This window comes from Dromiciops gliroides, chromosome 6 (assembly GCF_019393635.1).
Source record: "Dromiciops gliroides isolate mDroGli1 chromosome 6, mDroGli1.pri, whole genome shotgun sequence".
Classification (NCBI taxonomy): Eukaryota; Metazoa; Chordata; class Mammalia; order Microbiotheria; family Microbiotheriidae; genus Dromiciops; species Dromiciops gliroides.
In genome coordinates this window covers 262,753,162-262,770,837 of record NC_057866.1, presented here as the reverse complement: position 1 = coordinate 262,770,837, position 17,676 = coordinate 262,753,162, and the positions used below count along the sequence as shown (strand labels likewise).

General features: G+C 40.2%; 1 protein-coding gene across 6 annotated transcripts in view; it reads left to right on the top strand.

Moving 5' to 3' along the window:
* Window positions 1-17,676, top strand: part of SLC4A4 (solute carrier family 4 member 4) — a 432,216-nt gene that overhangs the window by 80,723 nt on the left and 333,817 nt on the right. For all 6 annotated transcript variants that reach the window (XM_043971103.1, XM_043971104.1, XM_043971100.1 and 3 more), the window contains one exon: window positions 7,400-7,579. In XM_043971103.1, the coding sequence (XP_043827038.1) occupies window positions 7,400-7,579 (180 nt within the window). The remainder of the gene's footprint in view (window positions 1-7,399; window positions 7,580-17,676) is intronic.

Genomic DNA, 17,676 nt, shown 5'->3' with positions numbered 1-17,676 from the left:
CTTCAGCCATGGCCATTCTTGGAGAATGACTGTAATACATTTCCACTTCACCACTCAGGAAGAAGTCTCATAAGAAACAGTGTGGTCTAGTGGATAGAGAGATGACTTCATAGTTAGAAAGACTTGGGTTCCTACCATGCCTCAGACTCATATTGGCTGGAGCATCAAGGAAAATTCACTTCTCAGAGCTCCAAGTCCCCAAGACTGTAAGTTGCAAGAAAGTTGACAATTTGGGCATGTCTGTGGGCAGTAGAGAAAGAGGCTTCAGGTAAGGGGAGACAAAGTCAGGAAGAGAGAGACAAGGACCAAAGGGTCAGGCCCCAGGAGGGGATGTTATAACGGTGCTGTCAAACTCAAAGAGAAACCGATCCCTGCATTCTGCATATAGACTTAGAAAACCACAAATGAACACTGTTCACATTGTATTAGAGTCTTCTTTCTTTTTTCTTTCTTTTTTTAGGGCAATAGGGGTTAAGTGACTTGCCCAGGGGCACACAGCTAGTAAGTGTCTGAGGCTGGATTTGAACTCAGGTCCTCCTGAATCCAAGGCTGGTGCCTTATCCACTGTGCCACCTAGCTGCCCCCCCGATTCTTATTTATTTTGTTAAGCATTTCTCAGTTATGGTTTAATCTGCTTTGGGCAGCTCTCTGGAGTTTTGAGCAGCATGGAGTTTGACTTCCTTACGGTAAAGGACAGGGTCAAAGGTAATAGAGGAGTTGGTGTTGGCAATAAGTGCCACCCGTTCACTACAGACTGGAATAAAAGAGAAGAGAAATGCAGATGATGTTCAGGTGGTTTTAAGTATGACATTTGGGAGGAGGGGGAGCTGGCATTTGTACGACTTTCATGTTTCATTAAAATATGAAAAGGGGGTTAGAGGATGGTTGTAGGTGGCTTAAAGAGGGAAAGGAAGGTTTGGAACCATTGCCTTGGAGAATGTGACAGAGTCATGGAAGAGTAATGAGATTGCCCTGTAATAGTGGGTGCCCAGTTGAGACGGGGTGACATAGATTTGTAGTGACATAGATTGAGTGTACATTGACCCACATGGGTGCACTAAAAAGGGCTGGAGTTTGGAAAATCATAAACAATAAGTAGATATTTCCTCACTTCTCAACCCCTTGTTAGCCCTTGGTCTTCAGACTATACTACTCAAGAGAAACTTCTCTCTACAAGGTTACCAGTGCTCTGCAAATTGCTTTATGTGTTGGCTTTTTCTCAGCCCTCATCCATCCTGATTTCTATGCCCAAGCCCTTCTTCTCCATTCCCCCCTCACCTTTGTTATATTTCTCTCTCCTGGCTCCAGTCCTACCTTATTATATAAGAATAAGAATAATGAATAATTTAGTTTTGGTAAAGTTTAAAAAAAATGGTTTTAGATTCAAGAGTCTTGGGTTCAGATCTCAGTTCTGATGTTTATCACCTGGGTTAATTTAGGCAAATCACTTAACCAGTTTCTTCATCTATAAAGTGAGGGAGTAGGACTAGAGATCCCTGTTAATGTTGTTCAGTCATTTCAGTCATATCTGATTCTTCATGATCCCATTTGGGGTTTTCTTGTTAAAGATGCTAGAATGGTGATTTGGCCAAGATCATAGTAAGTGTCTGAGGTCAGATTTGAACTCAAGAAGATGAGTCTTCCTGCCTCTAGGCTGGGGGCCACTTAACTGTCCTTATAATAAGTGCAGTGAAGCAAAACCAGTTGGACACCGAGGGGCCCTTCCTTGTCTCCTTTGCTGCATGATCAATATCCCTGTCCATGTCGCAACTATGATTCTCTCCCAAGATTCTGTCATGAGCTGTTTCTTCTTCTCTCTCTATACCCCATCTCATAAGCATCCATGGGTTCAATTACAATTTTTACAGAGATGACTCCCAAATCTACATTTTCAAGCATCATCTCTCTGTTAAACTCTAGTATCACTTTTTAGGGGGAAAATGCTTGATATCATCCTGAGCTTAATATCAAAGGGAAGATGGAAGGAAGCTGTAGAAGCTGATAGCAAGCGACATCTCTAGTGTGTGAATGGCAAGGATCTAACAAGCTTTTCCTATATCTGAGGACCTCTCTTTAGAAAGTACTTTCCCTACTGCTTGATTTCAAGGTCCGCTCCTGGGATCACTGTAGACAGGGGCCATATTCAATAATAATGATCACTACTAGAGAGTTAAAAGAATTGGCCACCAGTAGATCCTAGTAGTTTTAAACAGTTTAGCCAAATGCCCTTGGAGGAATGAAGTCATGATAAAAGTAATATGTGTGTGCTTAGTGTTAGTGTTGGCAATTTGCCAGGAAGCTCTGTTGAGAAAATGTTTAATGTTGCAAGATTTGTTTTCTTTCTCCACTTCTTAAATTAATTCCTTAATAGGATATGGTGTAAAGGGTAAAGGACTTGGAAATAGAATATCTGGGTTTAAATCCTGGTTCTGCGGTTGACAAGCATTATATTCTGTGCTCCTATTTGCTTACCTGTAAAATGGGTTTAATGCCATTATTTAACTGACAGAATGATTGTGTTGTTGCTCAGTCTTTTTTCAGTCATGTCTACCCCTTTGTGGCCCCATTTGGAGTTTTCTTGGCAAAGATACTGGAGTGGTTTGCCATTTCCTTCTCCAACTCATTTTACAGATTAGGAAACTGAGGCGAGTAGTGTTAAATGACTTGCACAGGATGGTTGTGAAGATTTTGCTTTGAAACCATTACAATGCTACAACATCATAGGATCATAGATTTACAGCTAGTAGGGACCTTAGAAGGGGCAGCTAGATGGTTCAGTGGATAGAGTGCCAGCCCTGGAGTCAGGAAGACCTGAGTTCAAATCCTGTCTTAGACACTTACTAGCTGTGTGACCCTGAACAAGTCACTTAACCCTGTTTGCCTCAGTTTTCTCATCTGTAAAATGAGCTGGAGAGGGAAATGGCAAACCACTCCAGTATCTTTGTCAAGAAAGCTCCAAATAGGGTCACAAAGAGCAGACATGATTGAAATAACTGAATAATAACAACAGGGACCTCAGAGGCCATGTAGTCCTACTCTCTCATTTTGTAGATGAGGAAACTGGGGCACAGAGAGGTTAAGCAATTTGCTCAAGGTCACACAGGTAGCAAGCATCAAAGGTGAAATTTGAACCCAAGTCCCTTGAATCTAAAACTAATATTTTTTTTAACTTTACCAAAGCTTACTCATTATTTATTACTCAAATGATAACATTTAAAGGAAGGGAACAAAATCAGAACCCACCTTCTTTTGATTTACTTGAAGGAACCAGTTGGCGGCTTCCATCCTTGTGACTTTTGAGATAAAGCTGCTGGACTCACCTCCTAGAGTTGTGAAGAGGAAACAATTGACACTGTTTTTTTAATTCATGTTGTTTCTGAGACATTTCCTACTTCCTAGTAAAATTTAGCTTTCCCATGAGAACCATTTGCAAGCAAATGGTTCAGTTTGATAAATTTCACATGAAACACAACAGGGAGTATTCCCTCATGGCTTTAAGTTGGGGGAGGAGGGAGGAGGAAAAGAGAAAGTGGTTTGACTTCTTTGAATGGCCAGCAGTGCCCCACATTTCCCTTGAATATTAATATAGATAGACTTCTGGATTATGCTTGTCTCTGTTGAAGCCTCTTTCTTGAAGGAGGATAAGATTCCTTTTAATCTCTGCCAAGTAGAGGCAACAGTCCTATGAATTACAATGTTTTCATAAGTGTCTGATTAGTTACTGGGAAACAATAATTCACTTTGATTTAAAAGAAATAAGGCACATACATCAATCAGGCAATAAGTATTACTATGAGCCAGGAACTAGGCTAAGTGTTGGAGAAATAAAGTAGAAGCAAAAACAACTCCTGCCCTCAAGGGACTTATATTCTAATGGGAGAGACAATGTGTAAATTAATAGACTGTGCAAGATGCCTACAGAGTAGATGTTGCTACCTAAAAAAACCCCACATCACTACCAACAACAATAATAGCTAGCATTTATATAGTATTTTAAAGTTTGCAAAGCACTTTCCAAATACAACTAGGCCCTGATTATTGTGAATAATGCAACTTGTGAAGTGGTCATTTGTCAAATTTGTACTATTTGAAGTTATAACTTCAAATACATAGTAATAAAGTAATACAGTAAAATACAGTAATTGATTCTAGTCTAATAGATTCTAATCTACTAGAATCTAACTGATTCTGGTAATTGATTCTAATGGAAATTTATAGTGCAAGTTTGAATTATGCAAACACTTGGGAGTCATTCTTTACACTCAAGGTAAGATAGCTGTATTATTGCAGCTTATCCACCTAACAATCCTGGGAGAATAGGTACATTCTTTTTATCCCCATTTTTCAGATGAGGAAACTGAGGCAAACAGTGGTTAGGCAACTTGCCCAGGATCACGCAGCTAATAAGCGTCTCAGGTGGGATTTGAACTTTGATGTGCTCTATCCCAAGTCACCTTTGCAGCCTCAAGAAAATAAAGAAGTCAAGAAAACAGAACTTCTTTTGCAAATAAGGGAATGACATTTAGTGAAGATATCCTTTTTTTTTCTTCTTGATAATTTCCCCCTCTTCCCCAGCCTGGAAGCATAAGCCTTCAAGTTATACTTTTTGGATAAAAAAATTAGAAAACAGACTAGGGGTAGTTTGTTAAAAGAGGAAAAAAAAATAAGCTACATTTTGAAGTCCTGGAATGTAGCACTTAGAAGGGAAGTTACCTAAGCCCTCACCACCCTCCCTCACTTAAATCCAATTCACTGCAAGTCATGATATCGTGGTCCTCTTTGAGAATGAAGGACTAGCAACAATGACAACATCGTCATACCATCAACAACAAGTGTCCTGGGTGACTAAGACTCCCAATTACAAAATAGGCGCTGCCCTGCCTTGTTGGAGGGAACTGACTCACCTGGAGCCTATCACTGAAAGCTCAGGTCAGGTCCTACCCTGTTGCCACTGCACTTTTTTTTTTTCTTTTTGGTGAGGCAATTGGGGTTAAGTGACTTGCCCAGGGTCACACAGCTAGTAAGTGTTAAGTGTCTGAGGCTGCATTTGAACTCAGGTCCTCTTGACTCCATGGCCAGTGCTCTATCCACTGTGCCACCTAGCTGCCCCTGCCACAGCACTTTTATAAACTTTTGGGCATCCCTCTGCACTCCCTGCCTTGATATTACAGGTGCTTGAGCTGACAGTCATTGTTGGCTTCCCAATGGAAAAAGTGGAATATTTTTGAAATTCTTTTGCTGGAGACGCCTTCATGATGTAACTCTCATGAAAAAAGATCCCGACTAAAATGTCATCCCTCAAATCTTCCTTCCTGTCCCAACTGAGACCTGTGTGAGCTACTTCTAAAGGCTCTTTCAGAGATTCTACCTTAAAAAAAATCAAACACAGAAGGTTGAAACTAGCTAGATTTTGGGCAAATTATCGTGGAAAGCATCTCTGATAGGTTCTGGTGCTACCTTTGTCTCTGAGAGTGTAACTTTGAAGAAGTCACTTAATTTCCCAGGGTTTCCTCATCTGTATATTTGAACATCTACATGACTGTAAGCCAAACTCCTTCCTTAAACTGTGGGTTGCAACTCTATATGGGGTCGCATAACTGAATGTGGAAGTTGTGAAAAATTTGGCAACAGTAAAAGGTTATGTATACCTATTTTATATACCTATATACTCAGGGTTGTATAAAAATTTCTAGGGCAAAAAGGGGTCATGGGCAGAAAAAAATTTAAGAAGCCCTGCTCTAAAGCAGGAATGTACTGGTAAATGTCGTTGTTGTTTTTCCAGGGTGGGAGAATAATGTATTTGACTTTGCATTTGCATACTTTTTCATTTGCTTAAATTTTGCTTTTTTTAGTTCTCATCATTTTCAACTTTGGTTATTCTTTATTTTAATTTTAAAAACATTTTATTAGTGTCTTTTGTTCTTACACTATACTCATTTGCAGATACAACTTCCAAACCACTACCCTAGGTTAAGCCTTCCTTTGTAAGGAGAAACCCAATTAAGCAAACTAGTAAATGTTTAACAACTGTCTCTCCAATCAAACAAACAGACATGGATAAAGGATATACTTTTTTTGGGGGGGGGAGCACAAGGCAATGAGTGTTAAGTGACTTGCCCAGGGTCATACAGATTAGTAACGGTCAAGTGTCTGAGGCTTGGATTTGAACTCGGGTCCTCCTGAATTCAAGGCTGGAGCTTTATCCACTGTGCCACCTAGCTACCCCAGGATATACTTTTAAATTTAATTTTCATTATTAACATTTTTTCCATCACTTTCTTAAGTCTAGACAATCAACAAAACAATGAATCAAGCCCAGATCTGTAGCACTGGTTGATTTGTGAGAGGCAAATGTTCTGGCTGAAAATTTAAGAATTGGCTATCACCAGCCTGTATGAGTTGGGTCCAGCTCACCTCGGCTCTAAGGTCCCTTTCATCTTCTATGACTTCTCTGTTTTTCTAATTCAAGTCCCTCATTTTATAGATGAGGAAAAATTAGGCCCAGAGTAGAAGAACTGAATTTGAATCCTGAATTTGATTTAACTTAATTTGAATCAATGAACATTTGTTAATTAGCTATGTTGTTTTTGTTATTCAGTTATTTTCAGGATTGTCCAACTCTTCATGACCCCATTTGGGGTTTTCTTGGCAAAGACACTGAAACGGTTTGCCATTTCCTTCTCCAGCTCATTTTTACAGATGAGGAAACTGAGGAAAGCAGGGTTAAATGACTCACCCAGTGTCACCTAGCTATTCAGTGTCTGAGGTCAGATTTGAGCTCAGGAAGTTGGGTCTTCCTGACTCTGGGCTTCGCACTCCATCCATGCAATGCTCCTGTGATCTAGCAAATCCATATATGTCTTCATCTTCCCTTTGTACCAGAGAAGTCTGAATTATTATGCCATTAGAATATATAATTTGTTGATATTATACAATACTATGCACATATTTTATGGATTTCTGAGTTTCTAAACTTTTTCTGTGTCATTTGCTGGCCTTCACGTGTCATCTGTGGCTTCTGCCAAACTCCCCCCAAATTCCCATTTAATTTCTTATGCCAATCCACAATATATCAAAACCAAAATGGGGAAACTCATTATGTGGAAAGGATAACTGTGTTGGGGATAAACCTTCCCCAAACCCTAAAGCTCTATAACTTGGGAGTTAATTAGCTCTTTAAGTCACCTGTGGGTTTTTAAAACTTTGTAATTAAACTGTGGCTGAGTGAATCCTATTAGGGAAATCATTTCTATCTCCAGATTTCAGTTAGTGGTCAAATCCAGGATGATGACACTGCTCCACTGCTCAGACATTTTCTTCTGTCTTCTCATCAGTGTAACGCCTGAACAAGAAAAAGACTATAATCCAGAATGACCAATGATTTGTTTGCCTCTCTTAGGTCACCATACCATTTACATTGGGGTTCACGTGCCGAAGAGCTACCGAAGGCGGAGGCGTCACAAGAGGAAGGCAGGCCACAAGGAGAGGAGGGAGAAGGAAAGAAACTCGGAGAACTATTCTGACAAGTCCGATGTGGAGAATGCTGATGAGTCGAGCAGTAGCATCCTCAAACCACTCAGTGAGTACTTTTTTGGAGGACTGGCTTCTTCTTCCAGCCATCTCCTTAATCCTGTGGAAAGGCAGTCACAGAATCTTGGGGAGCTTGGTGATTGACGTCCTAAAGTTAGATTCTACTGGCCTGATAGAAAAGAGGAATGTCTCATGTTATTAGTATGCTGCTTTAGGAGTTTACTGGGTAAGAACACAAATGGAATCTCCTATGAGAATCATGATATTATGACCTTTTAAAAATTCTATCTTCAATTTGTAGTGGGGCAGATCAGATTGTTAGAGCTACGTGTTTAAGGGCAAATTTTTAATGGGAAATAACTGGGAAGATTTAGAGGCTTTTCTGGCTACTTTTCACATAGGATCTTTTGTCTCTTGGGCCAGAAGGCCCTGCTAGTCCTGTAACTGTATGTGGCTTTAAAATGGAATAGTGCCTGGCAAAGGATGACCAGATTTGGGAGGGAAGGTGTAGGTAGCTCCAAGGATCTAGGCTTTGGGTCCTTTTGTCGGAACTGATGTTTTAGACTCATGTGTTCCATGATGGTTGGCTAGCAAGGAGGGGAAAAGGAAAGGATACAGAGTAATTGTGGGGTTCTTTCAATTCAACAGTTTTGCATTTTTACATCTCATTTCCATGTTTTTGTGAGCTCATCGATAATGGAATTCCCTCTGGTGGTACACATCACCACTAATACATGCTATTTCATCCTGTTCAGTTTTGTCCAACTCTTTGTGACCCCACTTGGGGTTTTCTTGGCAAAGATACTGGAGTTGTTTTCCATTTCTTTCTCCTGTTCATTTTACAGATGAGGAAATGGATACAAATAGGGTCAAGTGACTTGTTGGAGGTCACACAGCTAGTCTGAGGCTAGATTTGAACTCATGACTTCCTGACTCTACACACAGTGTGCCAACTAGCTTCCCCTTATCTCATCCTAGCTGTCTCTTATTCATGTCTGTAAATCCTCCTCAAGATCCCATCAAAGATGCTGAGGATTTCATCGAGATTTTTTGACATTGCATAGGTACTAGTGACTGCCCCATTTCCTTTTCTACTCATCTATTTTTTTGCTGGTATCTTTTGCACTGCTTCATCTGGGCAAACCTTTCTTGGTAACATGCCAACACATCTCCCCATACCATGTACATGCTCACCATTGCCTTTGGATGACATTGATTCTGTGGAGATGGTAGTAGTTCTGTGACTCACATACACATAGCATCAGTGAAACAATAATAATCTTAAAAAGATGGGCCTTTGTTTCAGAGAGAAGTTTAGGGATTATTAAAAGCAATTTGCAGTTTCCACAGTGAAAATCCACAGTGTTAGTCTAGGTAGACACCAATGTGCCAACTCTATGAGTTCCCCATCCAGCCACATGCCTGATTCTGGACAGTAAGCATTTTAAAAAATAAATGTTTTGTTGATGCTTATTTAAATATCTATTTGTCACTTCCAAGTGATTCTTCCTGCCTCAAAGAAGGCAGCCCTATAACAAAGAAATTGAGTCAAGTAAATACATCAATGTATTGGCTATGTCTTATTATGCACCTTGTTGCCTGTGAGTTCTCTGTTGAGGGGAATAGGCATGCTTCAATATCAGTCCTCTGGGATCATAGATACCTTTTTCATCCAGTTGGTTTTTCCTGTGTGGATAGTAAAGCCAAACCTTTTTGAATAATTATGTTTGGAATAGTGGAGAAAAAATGGGGAATCCAAGGCCCTAGCTTTGAATCCTGGCTCTGACAGTTAACCCCTCTGTGACTGTGGGCAAATCAGTGTCTTGGCTTTCCTCATCTGTAAATTGAGGAGTTAGACTAGCTGATCTTGTCTCAGGTTCCTTCCTTTTAGGTGTCAATGCATGATCCTCTGATCACTTTGGAGACTTTGCAGTACTCCAGGGTTTGCTGTAATCCACACAATGTCATCTGAAAACAGGAGCCACTGGAAGAATTCTACCATCAAAAAAGCTTGGAATTTTTCATGTGGACCCTGTGCTGGATCTCTTCCATAATAGAGACAAACCACCTCGTGCTACAATTATTATCCTTGTTGTTGCTTCTCTCATGGGACCATATTTTACACATATACATACATGTGTGTTTGTGTATATGTATGTATACACGCATGTACACAAACACAGGCCACACACGTATTTATGCAACCACATGTGTATGTATACATGTATAAACACGCATGCATATACACAAAGCTATATAGACAGGTATCCATATATTTGGATTTATGTATATATGCATATACATACATCTCTCTTTCTATAGATATGTATATGTGTGTATATATCTACATCTATTTCATACATCGATGTAGGAAATACTAGAGGTAGACAGATCAGACCAATCAGGAAACTATGATTGGTGAGAAAGTGATGAGGGCCCGAACCTCAGTTTCTTTTAGCAACCACTCAGAAAGAGAAGAAGGATGAGGACAGCATTGCAAGAAGTGAGGAAAGGAATGGACTCAGAGAAACGTGGATGATTTGAATAAAAGGAAGGCAAATTTGAAAGACTTAAGAACGCTAGTCAAAGCAATGACTTATCATGATGTTTCTTGCTTCTTGGCAGAGAGGTGATAGATACAAGAGGCACAGGAGAAGATGCGGTGTTTATGACACTGCCAATACATGGCATTAGTTGTTATTTGACTCTTCTGATTTGTTCAAGGGAGGGCATTTATTTTTGTGTGTGCATGCTTGTGCATGTATATAGGTATGTGCATGCATGAAGGGATAGTGTGTGGATAGAGGTAGTACATGTGGAAAAAAAAGAAAAAAATTATTGAAATATTTTTAAAAGTACACAGAAGACAGAAAGAATTTCAGAAGGGATACAGACAAGCAGGTCTGTGTTATAATCTACTGTATAGTTTATTGTTACTATGTGTAACTCCTGTGTTACCTTTTAAAAACTGTATGTAATAGAGTCAAGAGCTTCATATACAATCGCTCTGTTGCTTTGCAAATAGAAATGTTTCATGTTTGTTGATGCTCATTAAGTTCATTTCATATATATGTATATGTATACACATATAAATGTACATATTTATATATGTATATATGTTTATTTATTTATCCATCCATCCATCCATCCATCCATCCATCCATCCATCCATCCATCCATCCATCCATTTGTTTATTCATTCATTCATTTATTTTTGTCTGCTTATTTATTTCAGGCCTCATCACCTCTCCCTGGCTATTATTATAGCTTCTTCCCTGGGGGCACTGTAGGTACAGAGGAGAGGCCTGTGAGATATCAGAAGGGCAGAGTTAATAGGAAGACTGTAGCAAGTAACTGGATATGAGGGCTGAGAGAAGAGTTAAGGATAAAATTAATATTTAGTCCTGGGTAACTAGGAGTATGTTGGTGTCATAAACAGAAATAGGGACGTTGGGAGGAGGGGCAAGTTGAAAGAGTGAGCTCGGTTTCAGGCACGTTGAGTTTGAGGGTGCCAGTAGGACACTGAAATGGAGAAGTCCATCAGGCAGGCCTAAAGCTCAGGGGAGAAATTAGAGCTGGATATAAAAAATTGGAAATTGTCTGCAAGGAATGATTATTGAATCCATGGGAACAGATAAGATCATGGTGGGGGGAGAGTAAAGAAAGAGAAGAGAAAAATGATAAGGGCTGTGCTTTTGGGGGTAACCCACACTTAGATTTGGGAGGATAAGGTGAATCCATCTATCCATCCATCCATCAATTAATCCAGAAAGAATGGGGGATAACAGTGCCAAAGGTGCAGTAAGGTCAAAGATACTGAGTTCTGAGAGAAGGCCGTTAATGGTGTCTGACAATTAAGAAGGCTGGCAACTTTCATAAGAACAGTATTATAGTATGATTAGGTTGGAAGCCTAGATTGCATAGGGTTGAGAAGTGAGTGGGTAGCAAGGGAAAGTGGAGGCGATTGAGTATTCACAATTGTTTTTCTAGCACATTTAGCAGTGTAGGGAAGGAGAAATAAAAGAGATACCTTCGAGGAATGTCAGGGATCAAGGAGATTGTTTTTAGGAGAGAAGAGATCTGAGCATAGTTTGTAGGTAGTCAGTAGAGAGGGAGCGTATGCATTTGGGAGAGAGGAGAAATTATCGTTCGCTGTAATCAATCTCCTGAGGAGACAAAAAGGGATCAAGAGCGCAAGTGGAAAGGGTTATGCCTTTCGAGGAGTAGGGTCTTCATTTCTGAAATGAGACGCAAGGGTGAAGATGGGTGAAGATATAGACATGTTTCATGAGGATGTGAGAGTAGAAAGAGATGAAGACAGATGATCTTAATCATCTGAGTAAAGTAGGTGACAGGATCCTCTGCTGAGAGACAAGGGAGATGGTGGAAAATCAGGATCTTGAGATGTCAGGAGGGGCTTGGAGCTGTCACTGAGAGAGGAGTCAATCAGATCAATAAAAGGATTATCAAGAGGCAATTTGAGACTGGATAACATGAATTTAATTTCCCCCAGGCCAACATAATTGGGCTAGGGACAGCATGAAGACAAGGAAAGGACAGCAGGTGTAAAGGCAGGTGATGGTTCCTTGTTGAAATGGCTAATTATTTGGGCTGATACTGAAGAGAGAGAGAGAGCGGTGTAGCCAGAGTTGGAGTGAGAGACTTGGAATCTGGAAATCTTGGGTTCAAAACCTGCTTCCGATGCCAATTGATCCTGTGGCAAGCATGTCACGTCTTGTGATTCAGTTCCTTATCTGTAAGAAGAGGTTGATTGGATCACTCCAACACCCCTTTCCAGCTCTAAATGTTTGATATAAGATGGACTGGGAGAATCAAGAGGGGTGGAGATATTGTAGTTTGTGATGAGGATACTCTGCAGGGAAGAGTGAAGAATGAGAGAGTGGCAGAGGTAGGAAGCATGAGCAAAGAGAAACAAAATACAGCTTCATTTCAGAGATGTGGAAAGGTTTTGGTTAGTAGTGCACGTCCATATAAGGTATGTCAAGTCTTGTGGGATGCTGAGGTAGAGGGAAAGTTGACATCTTGAATATTAAGTCCAAAGGTCATGAATGTAACTTTGATCCCTAAGGACAAGAATAGAGATTGGAGTGAAGATCATGGAAGACCGTGATTCAGATGCTAAAACCATGTAGGCATGTGAGAAAGTGATTCTAGAAGCTGGTGAATGATAGCAATCAATCAGTCATTCGATAAATATTTATTGAGTACCTACTATGTGCCAGGCACTGTTCTAAGTGCCAGAAGGGTGCACAAGGGATTGTAGCCAGGGCAATAAAATCAAAGGGCAAGACTATGAGGGGAAGTGATGCTGCAGAATGACAGTGGCAGGGAAAAAGTTTGTAAGTAGCAATGGGAAGCAGGGGGACCTTGTATTTATATAGTGGTTTAAAAGTACACAATGTACTTTACAAATATTACCTCATTTTATTCTCATAACAATCCTGGGAGGTAGGTGCTGTAATTATAAGAAACCGAGGCAAACAGGTTAAGTGACTTGCCCAGGGTCACACAGCTAGTAAGTATTTGAGGTGTAATTTGAACTCAGGCCTTCCTGACTGTAAATCCAGTGCTCTACCCACTGGATCACCGGATCACCAATCTGAATACCTTTCCTGCCCCTGTGAGTGCCTAATATCGCACCACTTATACTCCTTCTATCAAAGTTGTCAGTGAACCTTCAATTGTCATATCTAATGACAGGGTGGAATTAATATTTAGGTCTGGGTAACTAGGACTATATTGATGTCATCAAGAGAAATAGGAACAATGGAAGAGGGCCAAATGTAGAAGCATGGGTGGAGTTTTAGAGATGTTGAATCTGAAGTGCCAATAGGACATTCAAATGAAGAGTTCCACCATGCAGTTGGGAATGTGGGACTGGAGCTCAAGGGGCAGCAAGTACTTTTATTTCCATTTATGTTTTTATTCATTCATTCATTTATTTTGGTGAGGCAATTGAGGTTAAGTGACTTGCCCGGTCACACAGCTATTGGTCAAGTGTCCTGAGGCCAGATTTGAACGCAGGCCCTCCTGAATCCAGGTCGGGTGCTCTATCCACTGCACCACCTAGCTGCCCCCCAGGAAGCATTAAGAGTGGAAGGATGAGGTGTCATAAGGAGTAGCAAGTACTGGAAAGACTTATGACTGACATGATGATAAAAGTGGAAAGCCCAATTCATGACGAGGAGGAATTAATGATGAAATTGAGGTTTATTAGATTAAGAGGCCAATGCAAAGACTGAGGTAGAGGAGAATTGTGACTAGGTAGAGATGTATGGGATAAGAGAGCTAGGTGAAGTAGCAGGGGAAGGAAGACGGAGTCAGGAATTAGTTCTAAATAACAGTGGTCACTTAGTGGTCATGGTTGTTGAGGTTTTTCAGGGGAGAAACAGGAGGCCAATAGTTGTAGACAAAATCAGCTGATGCTTTATTTAGAATTTTGGTGCTTTTGTTGATGTTCCATCCATTCAAGTGAATGTGTGTGTGTGTGTGTGTGTGTGTGTGTGTGTGTGTGTGTGCGCACGTATATGCAAGTATGTGTGTGTTTTCTTTTTCCCTGGAGAAACCTTGGCCATATGTAGCTCTACAGCTGAAAGGAGGCACCACCCTTTTGTGCAATGGAAGAGAAAAGCATAAGAAACCTGCCCCAATTTAGGGAGGTCATCCCCCTGACCGGACTCATATACTTGGGGCATTTCATGTTGGCAGAGATTCCTACATTCTTAGCCTTTTTTTCCTGTACCAGGAGAAGTAAGGAACTTGTACGAAATTACATTATGGGTGGGACAGATGAAGATTGGATTCAGTAATCACAAGTGATGACAGATGAAATTAGACTAAAGAGCTTGAGGGTCTTGAAAAGTAATTTTAAGGAGTTAATTTAAAAGGGGGCGTGAAACAGTAATTTGTGTCTTTTATATTCTGACAGTTGGAACAGAGCAGGTGGCATAGGAGGCTAGAGAAGCTACTACATTAAGAGCAGTGCTGCAGATTGGACAGGGTTCAGATATGGTTCACTGAGATGGAGGGGGAGGTTGATTGGGAAGAGCGTGATTAAGACTTCGATGGGGAGAAAGGACAGGCAAATGAAACGTACACTTTTCGTTGGAACATTTGGTGAGAAACTGAAAATGATTATGCAATGTTGGCTAAAGGAGAGGGGTGTGTTACGCATAGCAATGTTGATGTGTAACACTTATAGAGGAATGTTTTAAGATCTTTAAGGTTTGAGAAATGAGGGGGAGAAGGGTGATTCATGAGGGAAAAAGAAAAAAACCCTGACCCACTGGATAGATTGATGCCATCTTTCGTGGTTTACCAGCTTGGCTGGAAGACACCCAGATCCAAAATAGCAAGAGTGTGCAGAAGAAAACAGGGAGGTGGTCGGGACTTTTATTTACCAGCTGTTGGCTCTATGAATGGCTCTGGCCAAAGCATATTCCTTCACTCCTATTCTTTGCCAGTGAACCTTAAACGTGAATATATGTCAGTCATATGCTGCTCTCTTAAATATATGTATGCATATGTACAGATATTATTATATTGTATACATATAATTATATAATAGTATACATATAATATATAATATATTATATACATATTATGTCATCTTTGGGGAATCAACAGATGTTTGGTGTCAAAGAATGTGTAATATTTCTATCTTTTTTGTCACTGGAGAGATTTTATTACTAACGAATAATGTCTCCAGTTCTTGCACCCAAGCATCTCAAGGAATCAAAGAGAAGCACAGAATGATAGAAACATTCTGAATATAGATAATGACAGAGACCAAATTGTCTAGTTATCTCACGGTAATGGCTAAACAGAAGGCAAACCAAGACTAATTAAAGAATAACAGGAGCCGGTAAGATAACACATGTAAAAAATTTTGCAAACCATAGAGCATTATATAAATGCTAGCTATTATGACCATGTTCTCATGATTATTTTCATAAATCCCACCCACAAATATGAGACCCTTCCCACCAAAGTACATACAATAGCCATAGGGGAGACTGAGCATAGAATTATGGTAGTTCTGATTTTTATTTGTTCTGTCAAGGCCTGAACATCTCTTCAAAATGGAAAGATATTTTGGACTCATTTCATTTGGTGTTTTGAGTGAAGAATCCAACCTCTTTCCATCTACTGGATTAAGTAATGTATTGGATTTGTTGCTTTCTGGCTCTTCCCATAATGGTGCCCAAATCTTCCAGCTCTGCGTGGTAATTCAAAAGGAACCACTTTTTTTTTTTAACGTGTGGAATTATGGGCAATGAGAGAGTTTGGGGAAGAAGCAAGTGGCAAGCAGGAGGAGTGACAGTGGAATGAGGTGGTCATGTGCAGTGAGTGGCCAACAGGACAGTTAGATTGTGTTTTTTAAAAAAATAATTCTTTTCCACTACTCAGTGTTAAAGTTTTCTTTTTTTCAAGTTGGTGTACTCCAGAAAGTAGATGAGGAGATAAATGGTCCTGGCTCATAGTACTTTGGGATAAGTCAACTTCCTCTTTTGGATGATTTTTGCCTCTGTGCTCATTATTTCTCCACAATGGTTTTCCTGGAATATTTATAGGTGGCCTAGACTTCCTTCCTTCCTTCCTTCCTTCCTTCCTTCCTTCCTTCCTTCCTTCCTTCCTTCCTTCCTTCCTTCCTTCCTTCCTTCCTTCCTTCCTTCCTTCCTTCCTTCCTTCCTTCCTTCCTTTCTTTTGCAATGAGGGTTAGATGACTTGCCCAGGGTCACACAGCTAGCAAGTGTCAAGTGTCTGAGGCTGGATTTGAATTCAGGTCCTCCTGAATCTAGACTGGTTCTTTATTCACTGTGCCACCTAGCTGCTCCCCCCTACAACGCCCCCCCCATGACCTTGTCTTTCTTCTGACTACAGAGATTCTCTCAGAATTTGTCATCTGCTCAGAGACAGAAGAAGAACAATAAATAGTAATACTAATAATAGGACCTGGGTTCGAATCCTAGCTCTGTGTGACCTGGGACAAGTCTTTTACCTTCCTGGGACTCATTTTCCTCTTCTGCAAAATGAGGGAGCTGGATTGGACTATGGATTTTTTTTATCATAAAAGTATTTTATTATTTCCAGTTACATGTAAAGAGAGTTTTCAACATTTGTTTTCATAAGATTTTTAGTTCCAAATTTTTCTCCCTCCCTCTGTTCCCTCCCCCCTCCCCAAGACAGCAAGCAATCTGATATAGGTTATATATGTACAATCACATTAAACATATTTCTGCATTAGTTATGCTGTGAAAGAAGAATCAGAGCAAAAGGGAAAAACCTCAAAAAAGAGAAAAAAACAGCCAAAAAGTAGATACAGTATGGTTCAGTCTGCATTCAGATTCCACAGTTCTTTTTTCTGGATGTGGAACACATTTTTTATCATTAGTTCTTTGGAATTGTCTTGGGCCATTGCACTGCTGAGAAGAGCCAAGTCTATCATAGCTGATCATCACACAATGTTGCTGTTGCTGTGTACAGTGTTCTCCTGGTTCTGCTCCTCCACTGCATCAGTCCACTTAAGTCTTCCCAGGTTTTTCTGAAATCTGCTGGCTTATCATTTCTTATAGCAAAATAGTATTCCATTACTTTCATATGCCACAACTAGTTCAGGCATTCCCCTGATTTCCAATTCTTTGCTACCACAAAGAGAGCTGCTATAAATATTTTTGTACATGTGGGTCCTTTTCCCTTTCCTATGATCTCTTTGGGATACAGATCTAGTAGTGTTATTACTGGGTCAAAGGGTATGCACATGGACTATGGTTTCTTTCTTTTTTTCTTTCTTTCTTTCTTTCTTTCTTTCTTTCTTTCTTTCTTTCTTTCTTTCTTTCTTTCTTTCTTTCTTTCTTTCTTTCTTTCTTTCTTCCTTCCTTCCTTCCTTCCTTCCTTCCTTCCTTCCTTCCTTCCTTCCTTTTTTGGGTGGGGCAATGAGGGTTAAGTGACTTGCCCAGGGTCACAGAACTAGTAAGTGTCAAGTGTCTGAGGCTAGATTTGAACTCAGGTCCTCCTGAATTCAGGGCTGGTACTTTATCCACTGCACCACCTAGCTGCCCCTGGAGTATGGTTTCTTAATCTGAGATCCATGAAGAGATTTAAGGGGGTCCATAATCTTGGATG